The following is a 23,196-nucleotide window of genomic DNA, read 5'->3' as shown; positions in this document are numbered from 1 at the left end:
ATGTTCTTAATTCCTACAGTGTTGACGGTCAGTGAAGGCATCAGGAGAGGTGTACAGTGTGTGAGCGGGAGAGAGGAGAGACAAGAGGAGAAGTTCTTCATTCATTCAAACATTGATTGTTGTTTTGTTGGTTGGCGTGATCACGTCCGACAGTGACCGGTTATTAAAACTCAACGTGTTCACCAATCGGCTCGTCATCACTACAGCGTCCGGACGGACGCTACAATACATCTACATTTTCTGTAGGATTTACTAAATGTCATTCATTCTTCTGCTTGTCAGAGCCCCCGTGGTGAGAGCTTTTAGACTCTGATCCGGACTACAGTCCTGAGCAAAGCACCTCATCTGGTCAGAGGGGACAGGCCCGAGGACGAGCGAGAGTCAGTAGAGTCAGGGGAAGCAGAGGCAGGGGACGGGGACTCAGAGTGAACGCCGGGGAAATGTACGCGCAGGAGGCGGGCAGAACGGCTGGACGGGATTTGATTGGTTTAAAATTTTGGCACCCAAAAAACAGTGATTGGTTGGTGTTTTCCCAGGTTTACTCCGGCTGTAGATAGCAGCTCTATTTACCTCTTTTTTAAGAACACATTATGTATTGATTACCATCTGGACATAAAGATCATTTTAACCAGTATAACAAAAAGTGGATCTAAATCTGATTACCAACCCCAGCTTTAAGAGGTGTGTTCGTTTTTGCTGCCCGATGCTTTTCTTCAGAAAACCGTTAAAAAACACGACACTGGGGAGAATAATGTTGACAAACAGAGGACGGAGTCCATGTCTGCTTCCTGGGTGCAACACAGAGCCATTTACATTTTTTTTTTTCACAGATATGTTTATTGACATTTTGTTAAATACAAACAACACAAAACCAGGACAGCACACAGACAGTGACATACAACAACAACAACAACAACAATAGTGGTACATATTATATTAGAATTTAAATGATATAGAGAAGCGTATACAAATCATATGTATAAAGTGAATAAATAATTAAGTGAATAGACAAATACAAAAATTTAATAAAATTAAATAAAAAAAACAAAACGATTCAAAACAAATAAATTGTTATTGGTCAGTCTGTGGCCGTCAACATCACTTTGAATATTGCCAAAAAGGTAAACACCTTATCAGGGGTCTCAGAGAGGTCCAGCTCCTGCAAATACTTAAAGAACGAGTCCCACATCTTGTGAAATTCCCTCAGGGAGCCTCTCACTAAGTGTCTGACTTTCTCCAACTTGACAAAGTGAAGGATGTCCCTTAACCACACTTTATGGGAAGGAGGCGTGGGGGATTTCCATTTAAGCAGTATTAAGCGTCCGGCTAAAAGAGTGACGAAGGCCATGAAGGTGGTTTCTCGAGAAGAGAGTGGTGCTGTGGGTGGAGTCACCCACACTCTGCCCCTGACCAGCTGCAAAAGTCCAGTCACCATCGTTTTTCAGGTTTTGACCTAGCTTGGCAGACAGACAAACAATCAGACAGATAGACAGATAGACAGATAGACAGATAGATAGATAGATAGATAGATAGATAGATAGATAGATAGATAGATAGATAGTGTGGTGGAAATCTGGAAATGATAGACTCAAACAACAACGGTTTGTCTTTGTGAGCTTTATTCCGGCCTTCAGTAAGCTTTGCAAAGCGGTCAGATGGCAGAGTGATCTAACAACCGAGACAAGGTCTGCTCAACTGACCCAGAGTGAAGATACAACACGTTACTTATCCTCTTCAGAGAATAATATTAACACATCATTAAGCATCCTCAAAGAACTGTGAGACAAACAAGAGAGTTTCTTATCACCTCTTGCTTCCTGGTCACCTTCCTGACTTCTCACCTTATGGTCTGCTCCTCAGCCATGGGAACAGATAACAATATGCAAATCACAGGAGGTTTGGTATGTGTGAATGTTTCTAGCTTCTGATCAAAGCAAGAACAACATACTATCATGTCTGTATTTTTCCCACCACAATTGATAGCTAGCTAGATAGATAGATAGATAGATAGATAGATAGATAGATAGATAGATAGATAGATAGATAGATAGATAGATAGATAGATAGATAGATAGATAGATAGATAACACCATGACCCCCTCCCCCAAGGCTGTAAACTGAGTGGAAACACTGATATATGTATAGTTTTTTTCCCCCCAGAGCAGGATGATGTGTGTTTAACCAAAACTGTCTTTAGTACACATCTAAGATCTAAGATTACTCTGTAATTCATCAGTTCTCCATGAACATATAATGCAGCTTGGTAGGCAGTCAACACATCATATAACACCATGTTATTGATCCATACTTCCATCTATCTTCCTCCCAGGTCCAGGTCCGGGTCTCAGCAGGGAAGCCCAGGCACTCCTCTCCCCGGCCACTTCCACCAGCTCCTCTGGGAGGACACTGAGGCGGGAGCAAATACTGCCATCAGTTTTAGTTTGATTTGAGGTAACTACAAAGAAGCTGAATTTTTAAAGTTAGTGATAAAACATCATCATACAGCCTGTGAAATAAAATGTTGAGACAGAAACAGCAATTAGAGAATGAGACTGTGTTGTCTGTTTGAAAGTATAGATCCTAACCTCAGACTAAAGAGTAAACGGATCATCATCTGGAACACTTTGATGTCCATGAGAGAGAAACTGCATTCCATTGAGGTTATACAGGAACACATCATACAGGAGCAAGGACCGACATGTTGCTACAAGAAGACATAAACCTGCTGGCCCTGAGCCAAACCTATAGGCTATGAAAACAGCCGCACACTGTGAGTGAAGTATACCTGCATGAACTTCATCAGTATGAAAATAGGTATCATCGCAGGAAGCTGCTGTGAACTGATCCAATGATGAAGTTTGTGGCTTTCTTCACCCTCCTCACCTCTGCAGTCCACGCTGGTCTGCTGAGGAAGAGACAGACCTGCCCGCAGGTGTGTGATGCCGCACAGTGCCCTGTCGCTCCCCAGGTCTGTTTCTATGGGCAGGTGAAAGACGCGTGCGGCTGCTGCGTGGTGTGCGCAGCCGGGGAGGGAGAAGTATGCGGGTCGTGGAGCAGCGGAGGCCTCTCCTGTGGGGACGGACTGAGGTGTAACTCTGTCCCGGGGAAGCAAGGTGGGCTCCCCGGCTCTTGCGTGTGTGCCTCCTCTGGCCCGGTGTGCGGCAGCGACGGCCGGACTTACCCCAGCATCTGCCGCCTGAGAGCCGAGAACAGGAGAGCCGAGCTCGGTGAGACCGCCTCGGTCATTCTGATTCAGAGGGGTGCGTGTGATGCAGGTGAGTGCACTGACTCTTCTTTTCTACCCTTCCTTAGTTTATCATGAAAACATTAAAATAATAATAATATGAGTGTTGTGTTTAAAATAGTTCCAAACCTCAGCACCAGAGTGCTCTTAGGAATAAAAACATGGAATTAAGACTTCAAACTGTGAACATGACCCTGAAGAAAACATAATAAGACACATTAAAACTTGATGCATTATTGATTTGCTAAGTAGTCTCTCTAGGATTTTGGGTTGGTTTTTTTGTGATTGTTGCGGCCCAAAAAGACAGATTTTGCGACAGTTTTGGAAAAAATTGCATTGGAAATTGCAATTTTTTTTTAAAGCTTTTTTCCCCAATAATATCTCAGGGTCAAGTAAATATGCTAAAAATATGAAATACTGCACTGGAATATAGTGAAACAAGGTATCTGTTCAAGTCAATGTGTTAACTTCCACTGGATCCACTCCGTTGCGTTCCGGCTGTGTATCTGATCCGGCAGGTCGGAGTCCTCCGGATCAGATACACAAGACTTCTATTTCTGCCGGGTGCCGGAGCACGACGCATCAATCTCAACAGAGCAGATGGAGCGGGACAGGAAGTCAGGTTTCACCAAAACAAAATGAAAACATCCGGTTAATTTTCAGAATAAAACACTCTGTTTTCACCAGATCGTATTTCACTTAAAGGCCCTGTGAGGAGTTTTGAACTGGCTGAGAAACAGACTGAAAATGATACTGATGCCTCTTTATAACCTTCAATAGCAAGCAAGACCATCTACAACAACACTGACACCTTCTCTGTTGTAATTTTTAATGCCTGAAACCGCCTTGGGGGGTTAGGTCCCAGACCAGATAATGGACATCTTGCTTCAGAAACAGCCTTTCTTTGACTGTTTTCATGGAAAATAATCACATTGCCTGATAAAGTTGACTGTTGAACACAACAGGATGAGGCTTTTGTTGAAAACACTACTTTTGCATGTATAGGACAAGAGATAAGAGGTATCACTTTGTCCACAAGGGGGCGCCAGAATTGACACAAAACAAAAGTTCCTCACAGCAGCCTTAACTACAACAACAAACCGTCATGATGAGCGGAGCCAGGCCTGGAGTCAACAGGTCAGAGGTTTTCAGAGGACCAGAAAGACAACATGGATGAGGAGAGGAGGAGGAGAATCCTTGATTCAGTGATTGCAGAGGGAAAACCTCGGTCACATGACTCCAGCTGTCCGGAGGTCCTGCTCTGTGCTGCGTTCTGAAAACACAACCAGTGGGTGTTGACGGATGAGAGAGCATGGAGCCGGACAGATTGGAGACGGACCGGACATGTATCTGGTGGAAGTCCCGTGTCAGAGTCCTCTGTATGGTAGATGGTGTCGGGGTGCAGGTGATGCAGCCTTCTCTGCTTCCTCTTTTTGTCTTTGTCCAGCTTCAGGGTAAGCCTCGAGATGCACTGTTTTTAAGTGTTTAAAAAAGTTGCTCGTGTTGCTGCAGTGTTGTACATTTTTACATCACAAACTACACATTGCCAGAGTTTTATTTACACTGAAACATATGCCAACACGACACTCCTCTTTCCTCTTGCTCTCAGCCATGTATGAGGCTATTTCTATTTCAATTTTAATCTTCAACAATGCTAATTCTTTCACACCATTTAAATGAAAATTACATTTTCTTTTCAATTTTCAAAAAATGCCCCTCCTAAGTTATTATCATAATTCAAATTAAAAGAAAAATTTGAAAATTAAAATGTATTCACAGAAATTCTTTTTAATTTTCAGAATGAATGTGCATTTTTTTTTAAACTCAAAAATAAAATGAAAACGCAATCCCTCCTTTTTCATTTTAACTTTCATGTTCAAGCGAGCACATTTTGTAACACAATTGTAATGAAAACGGAAAAGCAGGGCAGATTTGAAAATGAAAAAGCAATGTCCTTTCAGTTTTCATTTCAATTGTGCATGCACACATACGATTGACCTTAATAATCACATTTAGCAAGATCTATAGAGATGAACATCCACATATCCCCTTTAAACACAGGTAGTGTCAGCCGTAGCTGGGCAGTCTTATGTTCCATCATGTATACATGTTTGACTTTTTGTAACCACTGGTCAACTGAGGGGGATTAGGCTTCATCCAGTTAATAGTGATTGTTTTTTTTAGCAGTCATCAACAAAATGTGCAGAATCAATCAATCTTTATTTGTATAGCGCCAAATCAAGACTCTTTAACAAACAGAGCAGGTCTAGACCACTCTATGTCAAATTATGAACAGAGACCCAACACCAAGACAGGATAAGACTCAGTCTGACCCCACCTTAATCCACCATGAGCATTGCACCTCGCAGTATTTAGCTAGTTACAGCGGAGAGAACAAACTTCCTTTAACAGGCAGAAACCTCGAGCAGAACCAGACTCATGTTAGACAGCCATCTGACTCGACTGAGTTGGGTCTGGAAAGAGGGATAGAGGAGAATAAGAGAGAGAGGGAGCGGTGATAGTGATGAGACGAGTAGTTGTAGCTGTTGCTGCCTGATCCAGCTCTAACTATAAGCTTTATCATAAAGGAAAGTTTGAAGCCTACTCTTAAAAGTAGAGAGGGTGTCTGCCTCCCGGACCCTGACTGTTAGAGGATTCCAAAGGAGAGGGGCCTGATAACTGAAGGTTCTACCACCCATACTACTTTTAAAGACTTTAGGTAGGACGAGCAGGCCTGCATGTTGGGAGCGTAGTGTTCTATAGGGGTAATAGGGCACTATGAGCTCTTTAAGATATGAAGGTGTCTGATCATTAAGAGCTTTGTAGGTCAAAAGAAGGATTTGAAATTCTAGTCTAGATTTTATGGGGAGTCAGTGTAGAGAAGCTAACACTGGAGAGATGTGCTCTCTCTTCCTGGTTCTACTCAAGCTGAAGCATTTTGGACCAGCTGAAGAGTCTTTAGAGACTTATTGGGGCAGCCTGATAGAAGGGAGTTACAGTAATCTAACCTGGAGGTAACAAATGCATGGACTAGTTTTTCTGCGTCGCTCTGAGACAGGATGGGTCTCATTTTGGAAATATTGCGCAAGTGAAAAAAGGCTGACCTTGACATTTCACAGTTTCTGCAGCATGTATTAGTAGAATGATTCTTGAACTCATTGTTGTGTTGACCTAAATGTATAAGCACATCTCTAATGAGATCTGACTCGGTCGTGATCACTGCACAGTCTAAACCAAAGCATTTAATGAGCTCATTGTCGCTTAGTGTTTGGAGAACTTTTCTGTTATTTCTCTGTCTCTCCTCCATTTTCTCCTACGCTCAAGAAAATCTTCAGCCTCTTACAAGTCCTCCTCACATCTCAGCAGTGTTTCACCTGAGGAGCTCTCTCAGGGGCTGAGGTGCTTCATGAATACCTCTTCGTTAGTCCTAACTAAATTAGCAAAATTCTTAGAAGACGTCATGATTCTCCAATGTTTTTAAGAATTTTGTCATTAAGAGCGACCCTTTGATCAGTGAAGCTTTAGGCGTTTTCGACCGGAGGGACTTTACCCCTGAACTACATGTGTTTCAACCGGTAGACCCAGGGTCTAAATTTAGTTCAGGGGTAGATAATCTCCCCCCTAAAAAGCCCCTGCTAGGGGGGTAGAACTTTTCAAAGGACCCAGGACTTTCAGGGGGCGGGGCCTGCAATGCTGAACGTGTCTGATTGGTAGATTAACCTCAGTGTTTTTATTCCTCCCTCCGTCCACAATAACATCACACACATCTGTGATTCACTTGATTTCTCTTTCTTTCATTAGTTTTGATTTGTTCTATCTTTTTTGTATGTGTGTGTACTTTTCAAAAGAAGAAGCTGTGATTCTCTTGATTTAGCAGCTTGTAACAGTAGTCTTCTCTCAGCCCACCGTGAATGCGTCTCTCCCGGTGTTCCGGTTTTAAAAGTGACCCTGTAAACTGGAGACCTTCAGCTGAACGTGTCAGTGTTTGTGGAGTTTACACAGCTGTTGAAACACAGAGGGAGTTCCTGGGAATGCAAACTAGTTTAGTTTTTATTAAGATTTCAAAATATCCTCATCAGATATTTAATGATGGTCTAAAGACGTTTATGAGGGATGCATCCGGCTGAGAGTCTCCAGTTAACAGGGTCGCTGTTTAAACCAAAACACCGGCCGATCTCTGCCACGGCTTTTTGAGTTAAAAGGATTTTAAAGCCGTGTTCAAACGTCTTTGCTACTCGCGCTTATCTCCTCTCACGTGTTGATTCAGTGAATCCATCTGTGATGAAATATAGCACCATCTAAAACAGCACCAGCTGAGTCTCTTCATGCTAACAGGCTAACTGCTGTGTTGCTCATAATGATACCTGCCTGTCCGTCTGCTTCTATGGTGTCATCTATGATGAATGGCATTCCTCTTTGTTTTACTGCCCTCTACTGGTCTGGTGGTGTAGTGCATTTACTTTTTTCTTTCTCCATACGTCACTGGCATGATTTGTACAATCTACTGATCGAAACGCAGACAACAATGGGGGCACAGGAACCTTTTAGTTCAGGGTGAACTCTTGGTCGAAATGCACCTAAGTTGGCAATTTGAAGTCCCTTCAACCAGGATCCACCCTCTGGTGGAGGCCAGTCCGAGCAGACAAGAAAAACAAGTAACACAAGGGGAAAAAAACATCATTCAAGGTTTGGTGGGACACTGTGGGAGAGTTGCTCAAAGTAAACTGTTGCTTGCATCTGCATGTTTACACCACTACCTGTGTTTGCATGCTGATGTCAGCTTCATGCTCACTGTGCCCTGTCACAGTGAGAATGGCAACACAATAAATGAAGATAATAACACTGTGAACATCGATTAACCTTTCTTCTGTGGTTCTGTGCCCTAAAAGAAATGCAACATCCAGGAAGTATGCGCTACAAGTTTAACTTCATCGCAGATGTGGTGGATAAGATCGCCCCTGCTGTGGTGCATCTGGAGCTGTTCCAGAGGTAATCAAAGACCAAACATCTGGACTCTCACCTTTACCACTTATTGTGCTCATTGTTGCACTTCTCCTCTTTGCAGGGCGGCTTTCTCCAGTGAGGAGGTGTCCGTGTCCAGTGGCTCTGGGTTCATAGTGTCGGAGGATGGCTGGATTGTCACAAATGCTCACGTTCTCACCAACAAGCAGCGCGTAAAAGTAGAGCTGAAGAGTGGTTTGCAGTATGACGCTTCTGTCAAAGACGTGGACCAGAAGACAGACATTGCTCTCATCAAAATTGAAACCGAAGTGAGGCTTTTTTCCTCTGCCTTAATCCTGTCTGGTGTTTTCTTTTGGTCGGGCAGCTTGTCAGTCCTGCACACGCTATGACTCTACCATGGTCCATTTATCATCAGACTTCCTCTTGGGTGCTTCTTGGTTATGCCATGTACATTCAAAGCCTCAGCTTTTATGTGTGCATTTGCAAGTCTTGTTTTTGTTTTTTTAAGTTATATTTTGGGGCATTTTTCGCCTCTAATGGACAGGACAGCTGAAGAGAGACAGGAAATGTGGGGAGTGGAGAGAGGGGGAGGACATGCAGTAAATGGTCAAGGCTGGAATCAAACCTGAGACCTCTGCAATGAGGGCTATAGCCTCTGTATATGGGGTGCGCACTTAGAACGCTAGACTAACGGCGCCCCGCAAGTCTTGTTTTGGATAAAACATATCACAGCTCAGACATGCTCTTTAATCAGAGGCTCTGTGTGGTAGAGGGTTCTCAGTCAGATCCCACAGTTTAAGTCCTGATCTGAATACAAGAATACTTCAGTTTCACAAGGAGTAAACCTGAGGAATCATTGCAGTTAATTACTCTATAGGTGAAGAAACCAGTCTCATAACAACCAGGGAGTGGTGACAGCTTAACCGTGCTGTACCTCTCTGTGAAACATTCCTCTAAAGGATGCCTGAAAGGCAAATTACTCATGTGGCTCCCTGCCCTGGGAAATGGAGCCATAAATAAAGGTGAGCATGTACACCCACCCCAGAGTTAAAGTCTGCATCCTTGATTTAGAGGAGACAGGACAGATCTTAAGGCTTGTAGTAGCTCATATTGAATCATATGAGAATAATAAAACACAGCATTGTTTTTATTACAATTAAAGTTCTAACAGCTGTCAGAATAAATGGTTTCCTAACTAAATAAAGTTCACTTTATTTAAAAGCCCTGGTAAAAAAAATCAACTTAAACATTCTACCTCTGATATTTCAGACCATATTTAAATACTAAAAACTATGTAAAAATATTAGAACTCAACTTTCATCCATTTCTCAAATATGTTCAATTACGTTTTTTTGACACGTTTTCGCTTTTTAAGGGGGCTGGTTTAACCTGATATTTATTACATAATAAATACCCAACCAATCAGAAATGAAACACTGAGTCACGTGCACACATGTTTAACAAAACTACTCCACTCCTGCTCAGACCGTCTCCTGACGTCTCAGCCAGCTCCCCTCAGTGTTGTCTTAGCTGTTAGCTTGTTTGCTAATCAAGTACTGCCTGTAATCTGTCTGTATAGCTGTCGCTCTACTCTTTGCACTGCTGTGCTCATGTGTCCCTGTCTGTACATCCACCGCTGAAGATTACAGATTGTTGTCATTCTTCTATTTTCATGACTGCGGTGGATTTGGGGAGACTTTGGGACGCGGTTGAGTAGAGCCGCGACCGAGTGGCTAAAGCAGTCCTGCACATACTCTGCTCATTTCCCTCAGGACCAGTTCACTAACTATCCCCAGGACCAGTTCACTAACTATCCCCAGGACCGGTTCATTAACTTTCCCCAGGACAAGTTCACTAACTATCCCCAGGACCAGTTCACTAACTATCCCCAGGACCAGTTCACTAACTATCCCCAGGACCAGTTCACTAACTAACCCCAGGACCAGTTCACTAACTTTTCCCAGGACCGGTTCACTAATTATCCCCAGGACCAGTCCACTAACTTTCCCCAGGACCGGTTCATTAACTTTCCTCAGGACCGGCCCACTAACTTTCCCCAGGACCGGTCCACTAACTTTTCCCAGGACAGGTCCACTAACTTTCCCCAGGACCGGTACACTAACTTTCCCCAGGACCAGTTCACTAACTTTCCCCCAGGACCATTTAACTAATTTTCCCCAGAACCGGGTCACTAACTTTCCCCAGGACCGGTCAACTAACTTTCCCCAGGACCGGTCCACTAACTTTCCTCAGGACCGGTCCACTAACTTTCCTCAGGACCGGCTCACTAACTTTCCTCAGGACCGGTTCACTAACTTTCCTCAGGACCGGTTCACTAACTTTCCTCAGGACCGGCTCACTAACTTTCCTCAGGACCGGTTCACTAACTTTCCTCAGGACCGGCTCACTAACTTTCCTCAGGACCGGTTCACTAACTTTCCTCAGGACCGGTTCACTAACTTTCCTCAGGACCGGCTCACTAACTTTCCTCAGGACCGGTTCACTAACTTTCCTCAGGACCGGTTCACTAACTTTCCTCAGGACTGGTTCACTAACTTTCCTCAGGACCGGTCCACTAACTTTCCTCAGGACCGGTTCACTAACTTTCCTCAGGACCGGTCCACTAACTTTCCTCAGGACCGGTTCACTAACTTTCCTCAGGACCGGTCCACTAACTTTCCTCAGGACCGGTCCACTAACTTTCCTCAGGACCGGTTCACTAACTTTCCTCAGGACCGGTTCACTAACTTTCCTCAGGACCGGTTCACTAACTTTCCTCAGGACCGGTTCACTAACTTTCCTCAGGACCGGTTCACTAACTTTCCTCAGGACCGGTTCAATAATTTTCCCCAGGACTGGTTCACTAACTTTCCACAGGACCGGTCCACTAACTTTCCCGAGGACCGGTTCACTAATTTTCCCCAGGACCAGTCCACTAACTTTCCTCAGGACCGGTTCAATAACTTTCCCAGGACCGGTTCACTAACTTTCCACAGGACCGGTCCACTAACTTTCCCGAGGACCGGTTCACTAATTTTCCCCAGGACCAGTCTTCTAACTTTCCTCAGGACCGGTTCAATAACTTTCCCCAGGACCGGTTCACTAACTTTCCCCAGGACCGGTCTACTAACTTTCCACAGGACCGGTCCACTAACTTTCCCGAGGACCGGTTCACTAACTTTCCACAGGACCGGTCCACTAACTTTCCTCAGGACCGGTTCACTAACTTTCCACAGGACCGGTCCACTAACTTTCCCCAGGACCGGTTCACTAACTTTCCACAGGACCGGTCCACTAACTTTCCCGAGGACCGGTTCACTAACTTTCCACAGGACCGGTCCACTAACTTTCCTCAGGACCGGTTCACTAACTTTCCACAGGACCGGTCCACTAACTTTCCTCAGGACCGGTCCACTAACTTTCCACAGGACCGGTCCACTAACTTTCCCCAGGACCGGTTCAATAATTTTCCCCAGGACCGGTTCACTAACTTTCCCCAGGACCGGTTCACTAACTTTCCCCAGGACCGGTCCACTAACTTTCCACAGAACCAGTTCACTAACTTTCCACAGGACCGGACCACTAACTTTCCCGAGGACCGGTCCACTAACTTTCCCCAGGACCGGTCCACTAACTTTCCTCAGGACCGGTTCACTAACTTTCCACAGGACCGGTCCACTAACTTTCCTCAGGACCGGTCCACTAACTTTCCACAGGACCGGTCCACTAACTTTCCCCAGGACCGGTCCACTTACTTTCCCCAGGACCGGTTCACTAACTTTCCCCAGGACCGGTTCACTAACTTTCCCCAGGACCGGTCCACTAACTTTCCACAGAACCAGTTCACTAACTTTCCACAGGACCGGACCACTAACTTTCCCGAGGACCGGTCCACTAACTTTCCCCAGGACCGGTCCACTAACTTTCCTCAGGACCGGTTCACTAACGCCCACACAGTCCTGAGAAATGTTCTGACCTGTAAAAGAAGATGTTTTTGAACCGAGTTTTTTCAGAGATGTTTATTTTCACTTTGATTTTTGTTGAAGCTTGATTACACATTACATTTTGATATTCTATGTGAATTTTAAATATTCCATTTATGTTTCCAGAGGCTTTTGGGAACTCTCCAGCTTCACAGTCAGACTGTCAGATATCAGACCTTTCAAAAAGCAGTGATTCAATGCTTTCATTCCAGAGGTACTTTGGTTAGGTGTGCTGGTTGCAGCTAATGTAACCTGGGGCCTCCAGAGGTGACGAGTGGGCTAGATAATATCACATGTGAAGGGACTTTGATGTGCAAATGTGCGCGTCATCGCTGGAGTTACTCTGTGAAGCTTTGGATTCATGTTTTTTCTATGAACTGTTCAGCTTGTAGATATTTTCCTTTCACTTCCCTTTCTCTCCCTGGCTCTCTTTGGTAACTTGGTGATATTGACTGATAAGTACAAGTGTTCCTTTTACGTTCAGTAACGCATCTGTTCTGTATCTTAATCTGATTGTCTCTTTGTGACCTGATGCAGAGTCCCCTCCCTGTGCTTCGCCTGGGTCAGTCCTCAGACCTGCGCCCAGGTGAGTTTGTGGTGGCGGTGGGAAGTCCCTTCTCCCTGCAGAACACTGTCACCACCGGCATCATCAGCACCGCCCAACGCAACGGCCTGGAGCTGGGCTTTAAGGACTCAGATATGGACTACATCCAAACTGATGCCATCATTAACGTCAGTGAGGTTCAAACCAATACCTAGAATCAATGCAACCTATATCTGACAGTTTGTTGCTCTTGAACATGCTTTTGCTGCTTTGTTGATTCACAGTATGGAAACTCTGGTGGACCGCTTGTCAACTTGGTAAGAGAATTTAGAAAGCTTTAATACTGCTTTATGCACTATCATGCTTTCTGTTGTGTTGTGATCTCTCTTGTTTTATTTTGTAAAGTGAATACTGAGGTCAGAGTTTTATATTTAAAACTAGTGTATCCGGTCTACCCTCTCAGGTAGACGTTGAACACTCCTTCACAGTATTATGGAGGCCTTTGCATCGTAAATAATATCATAGAGATGGTACATTAACTCATCAAGGTCTCTGCTGCCATCTTCCTCCCCCTGAAAATTCAGTTCTTTCCCAAGCAGCAACCTCCGGTCTAAAATATGAGTCCAATGTTGAAGTGTTAAAAACTGCAGTTCATCGAGTGTCCACTTGAGGCTGGCTCTGGAAGTACAGGAAACCACATACACACCCATTCAAAAAGACGATCTTTACAGCAGAAATAAACATGTTTACAGCCTGGTTCAAAAAACGAGTGAAGTCCATAGACTGTCTAAAATATGGACATAGTCCCCGTGACGTCACCAATCTGTTTCTGAAGCACTGTTTTGAGGCCAATCGGCGGCGGCAGCCATATTGCTGCTGTCGAGCGAGTGTGACATGAAGGGGTGGGCTTTGAGCCTCCTAGCCAACAGCTACACCCAGAGGAAAATTTAAGTGAAGGCTTTCACTTCTAAGTCTCTGGGGACAAAATTGAGATTCTCACTTCAGCCTCATTCAAGTTTCAAATAGTTCTCATTGGTTTCTCATTAGTGTCTCCTAAAATTCACGAGGAGAAATAGTTGAGACCATGACATGAGTCTTATTTGAGTCTTAAATGAGAGATCTCATTAATGGCAAATTTTCTTCTCTTTTTAAAAAAATATATCTTTGGCCTTTGGACAGCTGAAGAGAGACAGGAAATGTGGGGAGTAGTGAGCGGGGGAAGACATGCAGGAAATGGTCGACCAGCCGGGAATCGGACCGGCGACCCCTGCGACGAGGACTGTAGCATCTGTATGTGGGGCACTCAGACCGCTAGGCCACCAGTGCCCAAAAGAATCCACCCCTTTAATTGTAATAGTCTGGCTAAATCTGGTCAGCCCTTTTGTGGCCCATATTTTAAATAAATGGTCTGTCATACCTGGTATCAAATCTCTATCTTTTGCAATTTCTCTCAAATACACTAAATCTAAAGGAAGGACCATACTGTGAAGTCAAAGAAGAGATCATTTGACATCTAAATAGCTGATCTTGCAAGTGGTTCAAATGTTTGAATGAGAATTGTAAGTTTGTGGACAATTACATTGAAATCTTAATTTTGCAGGGCACTATAAATGACCATGAAAAGATGAGCTCAGGCTCTTTCTTTGCTCCATCTGAGCTCAACTTGAGACACAAAAACTGAGTCTGACAAAAACAAATGGATGAGGTTAGATTGAGACAGTTGAGAGAGCTCCCTGATTTCTCCACCTGAGCTCAAAAGGAGTCACAACACTTGAGGAATACCTGAGAACCATTTCAGATTCTGACCAGATCTCCTTTTGAACTGAAAGGGAGACTAAGCTGAGACTTTTTACAACTTTTGTCTGGAGGCAAGAATGAGAAACAGGAGACATAAGCTATAGTCTCATTTTGCTTTCAAACAGATCTCATTGTTGTCTAGGAGACATAAATGAAACACTTTTGAGATCTCCTCTCTAAATGTATTTTCCTATGGGCAGTGTTCCCGCCTGTCAATCAAGTCAGCTGTGCCTCTCATTGGAAGACTCTTAATCTCAATATCTTTGAAATTGCCGCATTAGAAAAATTCACCCCCGTACAGTGTGTGCTGATAGAGAAATGAGCTATCCAGACTCCACTCGTCTTTTGAACCAGGCTGTAAACATGTTTATTTCTGCTGTAAAGATCGTCTTCTTTGAATTGGTGTGTATGTGGTTTCTGGTACTTCCAGAGCCAGCCTCAAGCAGATCCTCAATGAACTGCAGTTTTTAGCACTTCCTCATTGGACTCATATTTTTAGACCGGAGGTTGCCGCTTGGTGTAGTCTGGATAGCTCATTTCTCGATCGGCACACACTTTTCCATTACAAGAGGCACAGCTGACTTGATTGACAGGCGGGACTTCTGTAGCTATTGGCTAGGAGGCTCAAAGACCGCCTCTTTACGTCACACCTGCTCGACAGACAGAATGTTGAGTTCAACATTTCCAATATGGCTGTTGCCGCCCACCTGCCTCAAAACAGCGCTTCAGGAACAGATGGGTGACGTCTTGGATACTACGTCCATTATTTATACAGTCTATGTTCTTTCCTAAGGAGGGCTGTTGTTGAGTCAGAAGTGTAAAAGTCTACTCAGCCTGAGCTGATGTTTTTATAGGAAGAACACTTTATAGGCGTGATGTTTTGTGTAATGGAGGTTAAATAAGAGGTGTAAAAGAACTGACACTGTTTTGTTTCTTAAAGTATAAACCATGAATTAAATTGAACACGTCTCTCGTACCCTCTTTGTTGACAGGATGGAGATGTTATAGGAATAAATACTCTGAAAGTGGCAGCAGGGATTTCATTTGCCATCCCTGCAGACCGAATACGACAGTTCCTGGCTGAATCCTACAACAGACAAGTCAGCGGTGAGGAGGACCTGTTGTTGGTGTTACCCGGGGAGTCCACAGGATGCGTGTGCACCACGTTACGGCTGTGACACGGCTTTGCTCCATTCGAGGGCTTGCGACCTGGTCCACAGAACGCGTGTTGGGAGTGTAGCGCAGCTCAGAGCAGGCAGGATCAGCGTGGTCCAACATAGAGAGAGAACCACATACAAACAACAGGTTACAGAGCCTGTCTGTGGTTGAATCATTTGAATAGTATTGCATTACTTTTGTGCTTTAATCATCACTGAGTCTGCTGCATGACTATAAAGTTTAGTTCTTGCAGGTTTAGATGACTTTAATATGAATAATTCTACTCTATTTTGTTGTCCTGTTAGCTTCTGACTCAGTGATCATCTTAAAGTCCTGTTACCTTCTGACACAGTGATCATCTTAAAGTCCTGTTACCTTCTGACACAGTGATCATCTTAAAGTCCTGTTACCTTCTGACACAGTGAACATCTTAAAGTCCTGTTACCTTCTGACACAGTGATCATCTTAAAGTCCTTCTGACACAGTGATCATCTTAAAGTCCTGTTACCTTCTGACACAGTGATCATCTTAAAGTCCAGTTACCTTCTGACACAGTGATCATCTTAAAGTCCAGTTACCTTCTGACACAGTGATCATCTTAAAGTCCAGTTACCTTCTGACACAGTGATCATCTTAAAGTCCTGTTACCTTCTGACTCAGTGATCATCTTAAAGTCCAGTTACCTTCTGACACAGTGATCATCTTAAAGTCCTGTTACCTTCTGACACAGTGATCATCTTAAAGTCCTGTTACCTTCTGACACAGTGATCATCTTAAAGTCCTGTTACCTTCTGACACAGTGATCATCTTAAAGTCCTGTTACCTTCTGACACAGTGATCATCTTAATGTCCTGTTACCTTCTGACACAGTGATCATCTTAAAGTCCTGTTACCTTCTGACACAGTGATCATCTTAAAGTCCTGTTACCTTCTGACACAGTGATCATCTTAAAGTCCTGTTACCTTCTGACACAGTGATCACCTTAAAGTCCTGTTACCTTCTGACACAGTGACACAGTGATCACCTTAAAGTCCTGTTACCTTCTGACACAGTGATCATCTTAAAGTCCTGTTACCTTCTGACACAGTGATCATCTTAAAGTCCTGTTACCTTCTGACACAGTGATCATCTTAAAGTCCTGTTACCTTCTGACACAGTGATCACCTTAAAGTCCTGTTACCTTCTGACACAGTGACACAGTGATCACCTTAAAGTCCTGTTACCTTCTGACACAGTGATCATCTTAAAGTCCTGTTACCTTCTGACACAGTGATCATCTTAAAGTCCTGTTACCTTCTGACACAGTGATCATCTTAAAGTCCTGTTACCTTCTGACACAGTGATCATCTTAAAGTCCTGTTACCTTCTGACACAGTGATCATCTTAAAGTCCTGTTACCTTCTGACACAGTGATCACCTTAAAGTCCAGTTACCTTCTGACACAGTGATCATTTTAAAGTCCTGTTACCTTCTGACACAGTGATCATCTTAAAGTCCTGTTGTAGTCGACCTGAATCACTGATGTAGCTGTTTGTATCTTACATCCATAATCGATGAGTATTTCGGATCTATACAATCTTTAAACAGTCGGGAGTCTGTATATGGTGTTTTATTTTGAAATCGGCGGATGTAGCATGTGATCCTCATGCCTGACTTCCTGTACAGGTTGTTCTTTTCTGTGCAGATTGACGGGTGCTAGGTGCAGGCTCCGTCAAAAATAGACTTGAAGCGTCTCTCTGGCGGTGCAGGGGCACGTTCCAAAGACAGAGCTGAGATGCGCCGCAGTGCAGTGTAACGCTATGCATCCTGTGGACCCGAGGCTTTAGAGATGTGGGGAAAATCTCCATGAACATGATTTCATTCATTGAAATGTCTTTTTTCCTTTCATCTGCTCTTAGGAAATACTGCTCAAAAAAAGAAATACATAGGTGTCAGGATGCTGCAGCTTTCAACATCGTAAGTCAAACATATTCCAATCAATCAATCTTTATTTATAAAGTGCCAAATTCCAACAAACTTTATCCTCAGACTCTTTCCAAACAGAGCAGGTCTAGACCGTCCTCTATGTTCTATTATTAACAAAGATCCAACATGAAGACAGGATCAGATCCAGTCCCATCTTACAGACAGGACTCAGTCTGACCTCATCTTAATCCACCATGAGCAGATCACTTTGCAGCATTTAGCAAGATACAGTGGCAAGGACAAACTTCCTTTAACAGGCAGAAACCTCCAGCAGGACCAGACTCATGTTAGACACACATCTGCTGAGACCTACCGTGTTGGAGAGAGAGATAGAGGGAGATGAAGAGAGAGAGAGAGATGATAGTGGTGATTCATGTATTCATGGGTTTCAATTACGTGACTTTTTTGATCATGACAACATGGGCTGATGTGCTGAAAGATCGGGCATTCACTTGTTTCTGAAACCTTATAGGTGTAACTTCACAAGACGCTCCAGGATCTTTATTTTAGTGCAGTAAGCTGCTCTTCTGATCTTCACCTTCAAAGTAACATTCAGGCTAAACGTAGACTCAAATGATTAAACATTCAACTTTCTTACTCAGAAGTTTACACATTTATTGTCTTAATTTTACAACTTAAATCTGGAAATCCCTTTTTGCTCCTATTAGGTGGCACTAATACCCCGTCATACATAGCAAAGCAGGTGGCACGTATTGGCGTTCAATTCCAGGTCGGTTTAAAAGTTGGCGCCGTGAAAGCTATGTGACGTCACATGAAACCCATGAATTGTCACTTTAAACAAAAGTCCAGTAAATACTTGATCAGGGTCATCTCAGCTGTTATAGAATGTTTCTAAGTTCCTCTTCTCCTTCTCTGTCCCCTCTTCACCAGTTTGATCAGAGATCTTAAGGAGCGTGACGCTGATTTTCCAGATGTGAGCTCAGGGGTTTACGTTTATGAGGTCATACCTGGAACAGCTGCATCCAGGTAAGAGTCCAGCTACAGCTTACACCTCAGTGTGCAGGCTCATTTCTAATGGGCCGATCCAAAACGACATTACAGGTTGTCGACTTCAACTGATCCTTAAAGCCTCCAGAAACGTAAATGGAATATTTAAAATTCACATAGAATTTCAAAATGTCATGTGTAATCAAGCTTCAACAAAATACTTCAGAATCAGGACTTCTATCATTTATTAGTTTTATAACTCCGTAGTCTCCGGGGCATCAGGACCATGGGACGCCCGGAGCAGAGAAGGCTGAAGTGTAGTATGTGCACGCAGAGGAGCTCGGCTCCGGGTTTCAGACGGAGCTGTTTGGAGAAAGTTAGTGAACCGGTCCTGGGGAAAGTTAGAGAACCGGTCCTGGGGAAAGTTAGTGAGCCGGTCCTGGGGAAAGTTAGTGGACCGGTCCTGGGGAAAGTTAGTGAACCGGTCCTTGGGAAAGTTAGTGAGCCGGTCCTTGGGAAAGTTAGTGAGCCGGTCCTTGGGAAAGTTAGTGGACCGGTCCTGGGGAAAGTTAGTGAACCGGTCCTGGAGAAAGTTAATGGACCAGCCCTGGGGAAAGTTGGTGAACCAGTCCTGGGAAAAGACAGTGAACTGGTCCTGGGGAAAGTTAGTGAACCGGTCCTGGGGAAAGTTAGTGAACCGGTCCTGGGGAAAGTTAGTGAACCGGTCCTGGGGAAAGTTAGTGGACCGGTCCTGGGGAAAGTTAGTGACCGGTCCTGGGGAAAGTTAGTGGACCGGTCCTGGGGAAAGTTAGTGAACCAGTCCTGGGGAAAGACAGAGTACTGGTCCTGGGATAAGTTAGTGAACCGGTCTTGGGGAAAGTTAGTGACTGGTCCTGGGGAAAGTTAGTGAACCGGTCCTGGGGAAAGTTAGTGAACCGGTCTTGGGGAAAGTTAGTGACTGGTCCTGGGGAAAGTTAGTGAACCGGTCCTGGGGAAAGTTAGTGAACCGGTCTTGGGGAAAGTTAGTGACTGGTCCTGGGGAAAGTTAGTGAACCGGTCCTGGGGAAAGTTAGTGAACCGGTCTTGGGGAAAGTTAGTGACTGGTCCTGGGGAAAGTTAGTGAACCGGTCCTGGGGAAAGTTAGTGAACCGGTCTTGGGGAAAGTTAGTGACTGGTCCTGGGGAAAGTTAGTGAACCAGTCCTGGGGAAAGTTAGTGAACCAGTCCTGGGGAAAGACAGTGAACTGGTCCTGGGATAAGTTAGTGAACCGGTCTTGGGGAAAGTTAGTGACTGGTCCTGGGGAAAGTTAGTGAACCGGTCCTGGGGAAAGACAGTGTACTGGTCCTGGGATAAGTTAGTGGACCGGTCCTGGGGAAAGTTAGTGGACCGGTCCTGGGGAAAGTTAGTGGACCGGTCCTGTGGAAAGTTAGTGAACCAGTCCTGGGGAAAGACAGTGAACCGGATCTGGGGAAAGTTAGTGAACCGGTCCTGGGATAAGTTAGTGAACCGGTCCTGGGGAAATGAGTGGAGCCCATGTGGGACTGCTTTAGCCACTCGGCCGCGGCTCTACTCAACCGTGTACCAAAGTTTCCCCAAATCCACCGCAGTTAGAAAATAGAAGAATGACAACAAGCTGTCATGTTCAGCGGTGGATGTGCAGACAGGGACACACGAGCACAGCGGTGCAAAGAGCAGAGAGACAGCTATACAGACTGATTACAGGCACTACGGGATTAGCAAACAAGCTAACAGCTAAAACAACACTGAGGGGAGTAGTTTTGTTGAACATGTGTGCATGTGACTCAGTGTTTCATTTCTGATTGGTTTGAGTTTTGATATTTTTACATAGTTTTTAGTGTTTATATATGGTCTGAAATATCATAGTTAGAACATTTTTGTTGATCTGGGTTACCAGGGCCTTTAAAATACAAATGAGTTTTTCTCGAAGGTGGTCACTGTTATTAAAATAGTCAGTGTACGTTTTATATTTTACAACGCAGACATAAAAAAACATTCTGCTTTCTTTGAAACATTGAGGGAAGTTTGGAAACTGCCTGATGTCTGGTGTTGTGTTTCTGCAGTGCTGGCATGCTGGATCATGACATCATCATCGCCATCAATGGGCAGATCATCCACACCACGCAGGATGTGAGCGAAGCCATCCACAGCAGATCCGCGCTCTCAGTGCTGGTGAGACGAAAGAACGAGGATGTGGTGCTGACTGTCTTTCCTGAGGAGACCTCGGACTGACAGACCTTACTGCTCCGAACTGTTTGTAGTGATGCCCTGAGGGACTTGGTCTCCTCTGTGGGTACAAGACTGAGACCCTTTACACCCTTTACACACAAAAATGACCGTCACCAGAAACTGTCTCTGTAATCTTAAATATTAAGATGGTAGCACCACATTTTGTCCGGTCCTCTCTTTCTTTACAAACATATTCAACCATAACAAAAGAAGAAACTAACAGAGGAGAGGATACATATTTCTACTCATGAAGCAACAAGACACATCACGTTCTAGATGACTGAGGCCACAAGCACTAGTAAAAACATACCACAGTGTTCACAAACTGCAGTAACTTGACACAACATGCCAACTTCATTTAAATATCCATACACTCATGTTTTTAATGCAGTGGATGAAATTATTGTGTGTGGAATAAATGGGCAAACACAAAGAAGTGAAGTGAAAGCTGTCACAGAGTAACTCCTGTTAAACTTGGGGGGCGGTTTGGTCCTGTGGTCTAACATGTGCTTCATATACAGAGGCACCTGATCTCTCTCCCAGTGTCCCACTCTATCCACAGTCCTGTCCTCTATCTGCATTCAGGCACTACAACCCAAACATAACACTTCATGTGGATCCCCAATCTCTGAAAAACAACTGTCTTTACATGTATGACCCAAGAACAAACATGCTTATCTTTCATATAAAATCATACACTTATACACATCTAACAGTAAGACACTCTCACTGTGTACATGCACTTTTTATTTTCACCTTATTTGTGAGTTTGGAGTTGTTATTGGCCAGTGTGAACATATTGCTCCTGAGTGTGTGTGATGGTTGACACACAGAGCTGTGTCTTTGTCATGTTATTCATATTTGTCTCTGGTGTTGGTGAGTTCCTCTGTACATAATGAAACGGGTAAATAAAAAACCAAAGGCGAGAAATCACAAGATAAACTTTAGCCCGTCTGTCAATCAAGGAGCAAGGCTTCCTTACACAGTCCGACCCCGCGCTGTCCCATCCGTCAACACCCACCGGCTGTGTTTTCAGAAAGCAACACGCAGCAGGACCGCCAAACAGCTGGAGTGATCAGAGATTAAAGTCAGAATTCAGAGATTAAAGTTATAATTCAGATATTAAAGTCATAATTCAGAGATTAAACTCATAATTCAAAGATTAAAGTCATAATTCAAAGATTAAAGTCATAATTCAGAGATTAAAGTTATAATTCAGAGATTAAAGTTATAATTCAGAGATTAAAGTCATAATTCAGATATTAAATTCATAATTCGGATATTGAAGTCATAATCCCGAGATTAAAGTCATAAAGTCATAATTCAGAGATTAAAGTCATAATTCATAGATTAAAGTCATAATTCTGAGATTAAAGACACGATTCTAAGATTAAAGTCATAATCCTGAGATCAAAGTCAGAATCCTGAGATTAATGTCATAATTCAGAGATTAAAGTCATAACTCTGAGAAAAAAATGCCAAAATCCTGAGATTAAAGCCATAATCCTGATATTAAATTCATAATTCAAAGATTAATGTCATAATTCAGAGATTAAAGTCATAATTCAGAGATTAAATTCATAATTCGGAGATTAAATTCATAATTCAGAGATTGAAGTCATAATCCCGAGATTAAAGTCATAAAGTCATAATTCAGAGATTAAAGTCATAACTCAAAGATTAAGACATAATTCAGAGATTAAAGTCATTACTCTGAGAAAAAAATGCCAAAATCCTGAGATTAAAGTCATAATTCAGAGATTAAAGTCATAATTCAGAGATTAAATTCATAATCCAGAGATTAAATTCATAATTCAGAGATTAAAGTCATAATCCTGAGATCAAAGTCAGAATCCTGAGATTAAAGTCATATCTCTGAGAAAAAAATGCCAAAATCCTGAGATTAAATTCATAATCCAGAGATTAAATTCATAATTCAAAGATTAATGTCATAATTCAGAGATTAAAGTCAGAATTCAGAGATTAAATTCATAATTCGTAGATAAAATTCATAATTCAGAGATTGAAGTCATAATCTCGAGATTAAAGTCATAAAGTCATAATTTAGAGATTAAAGTCATAACTCTGAGAAAAAAAATGCCAAAATCCTGAGATTAAAGTAATAATTCAGAAATTCAATTCATAATCCAGAGATTAAAGTCATAATTCAAAGATTAATGTCATAATCCAGAGATTAAAGTCATAATTCAAAGATTAATGTCATAATCCAGAGATTAAAGTCATAATTCAAAGATTAATGTCATAATTAAGAGATTAAAGTCATAATTCAGAGATTAAATTCATAATTCAGAGATTAAAGTCATAATCCTGAGATCAAAGTCATAAT

General features: G+C 43.2%; 1 protein-coding gene across 1 annotated transcript; it reads left to right on the top strand.

Annotated features, from left to right (window-relative positions):
* Positions 1-2,780: 2,780 nt before the first annotated feature.
* On the top strand, positions 2,781-21,777 carry htra4 (HtrA serine peptidase 4). Its single transcript, XM_034692223.1, has 9 exons — positions 2,781-3,275; positions 8,134-8,233; positions 8,310-8,514; positions 12,727-12,921; positions 13,018-13,050; positions 15,523-15,637; positions 17,588-17,645; positions 18,546-18,641; positions 20,684-21,777. Exons 1-9 carry the CDS (start codon positions 2,849-2,851, stop codon positions 20,850-20,852), a joined length of 1,398 nt encoding a protein of 465 aa, XP_034548114.1. The 5' UTR covers positions 2,781-2,848; the 3' UTR covers positions 20,853-21,777.
* The last annotated feature ends 1,419 nt before the right edge of the window (positions 21,778-23,196 follow it).

This window comes from Notolabrus celidotus, chromosome 9 (assembly GCF_009762535.1).
Source record: "Notolabrus celidotus isolate fNotCel1 chromosome 9, fNotCel1.pri, whole genome shotgun sequence".
In the NCBI taxonomy this organism is placed as follows: Eukaryota; Metazoa; Chordata; class Actinopteri; order Labriformes; family Labridae; genus Notolabrus; species Notolabrus celidotus.
Note: the sequence above shows the minus strand (reverse complement) of the source record. Positions and strands in the feature narration are given on the sequence as shown.

Bases quoted from the DNA above. Each gene is read 5' to 3' on its own strand.
- htra4 (XM_034692223.1), top strand. From the start codon at position 2,849: ATGATGAAGTTTGTGGCTTTCTTCACCCTCCTCACCTCTGCAGTCCAC. The intron at 3,276-8,133 runs GTGAGTGCACTG...GTGCCCTAAAAG, and splicing joins GAGGGGTGCGTGTGATGCAG to AAATGCAACATCCAGGAAGT. The intron at 12,922-13,017 runs GTCAGTGAGGTT...GTTGATTCACAG, and splicing joins AAACTGATGCCATCATTAAC to TATGGAAACTCTGGTGGACC.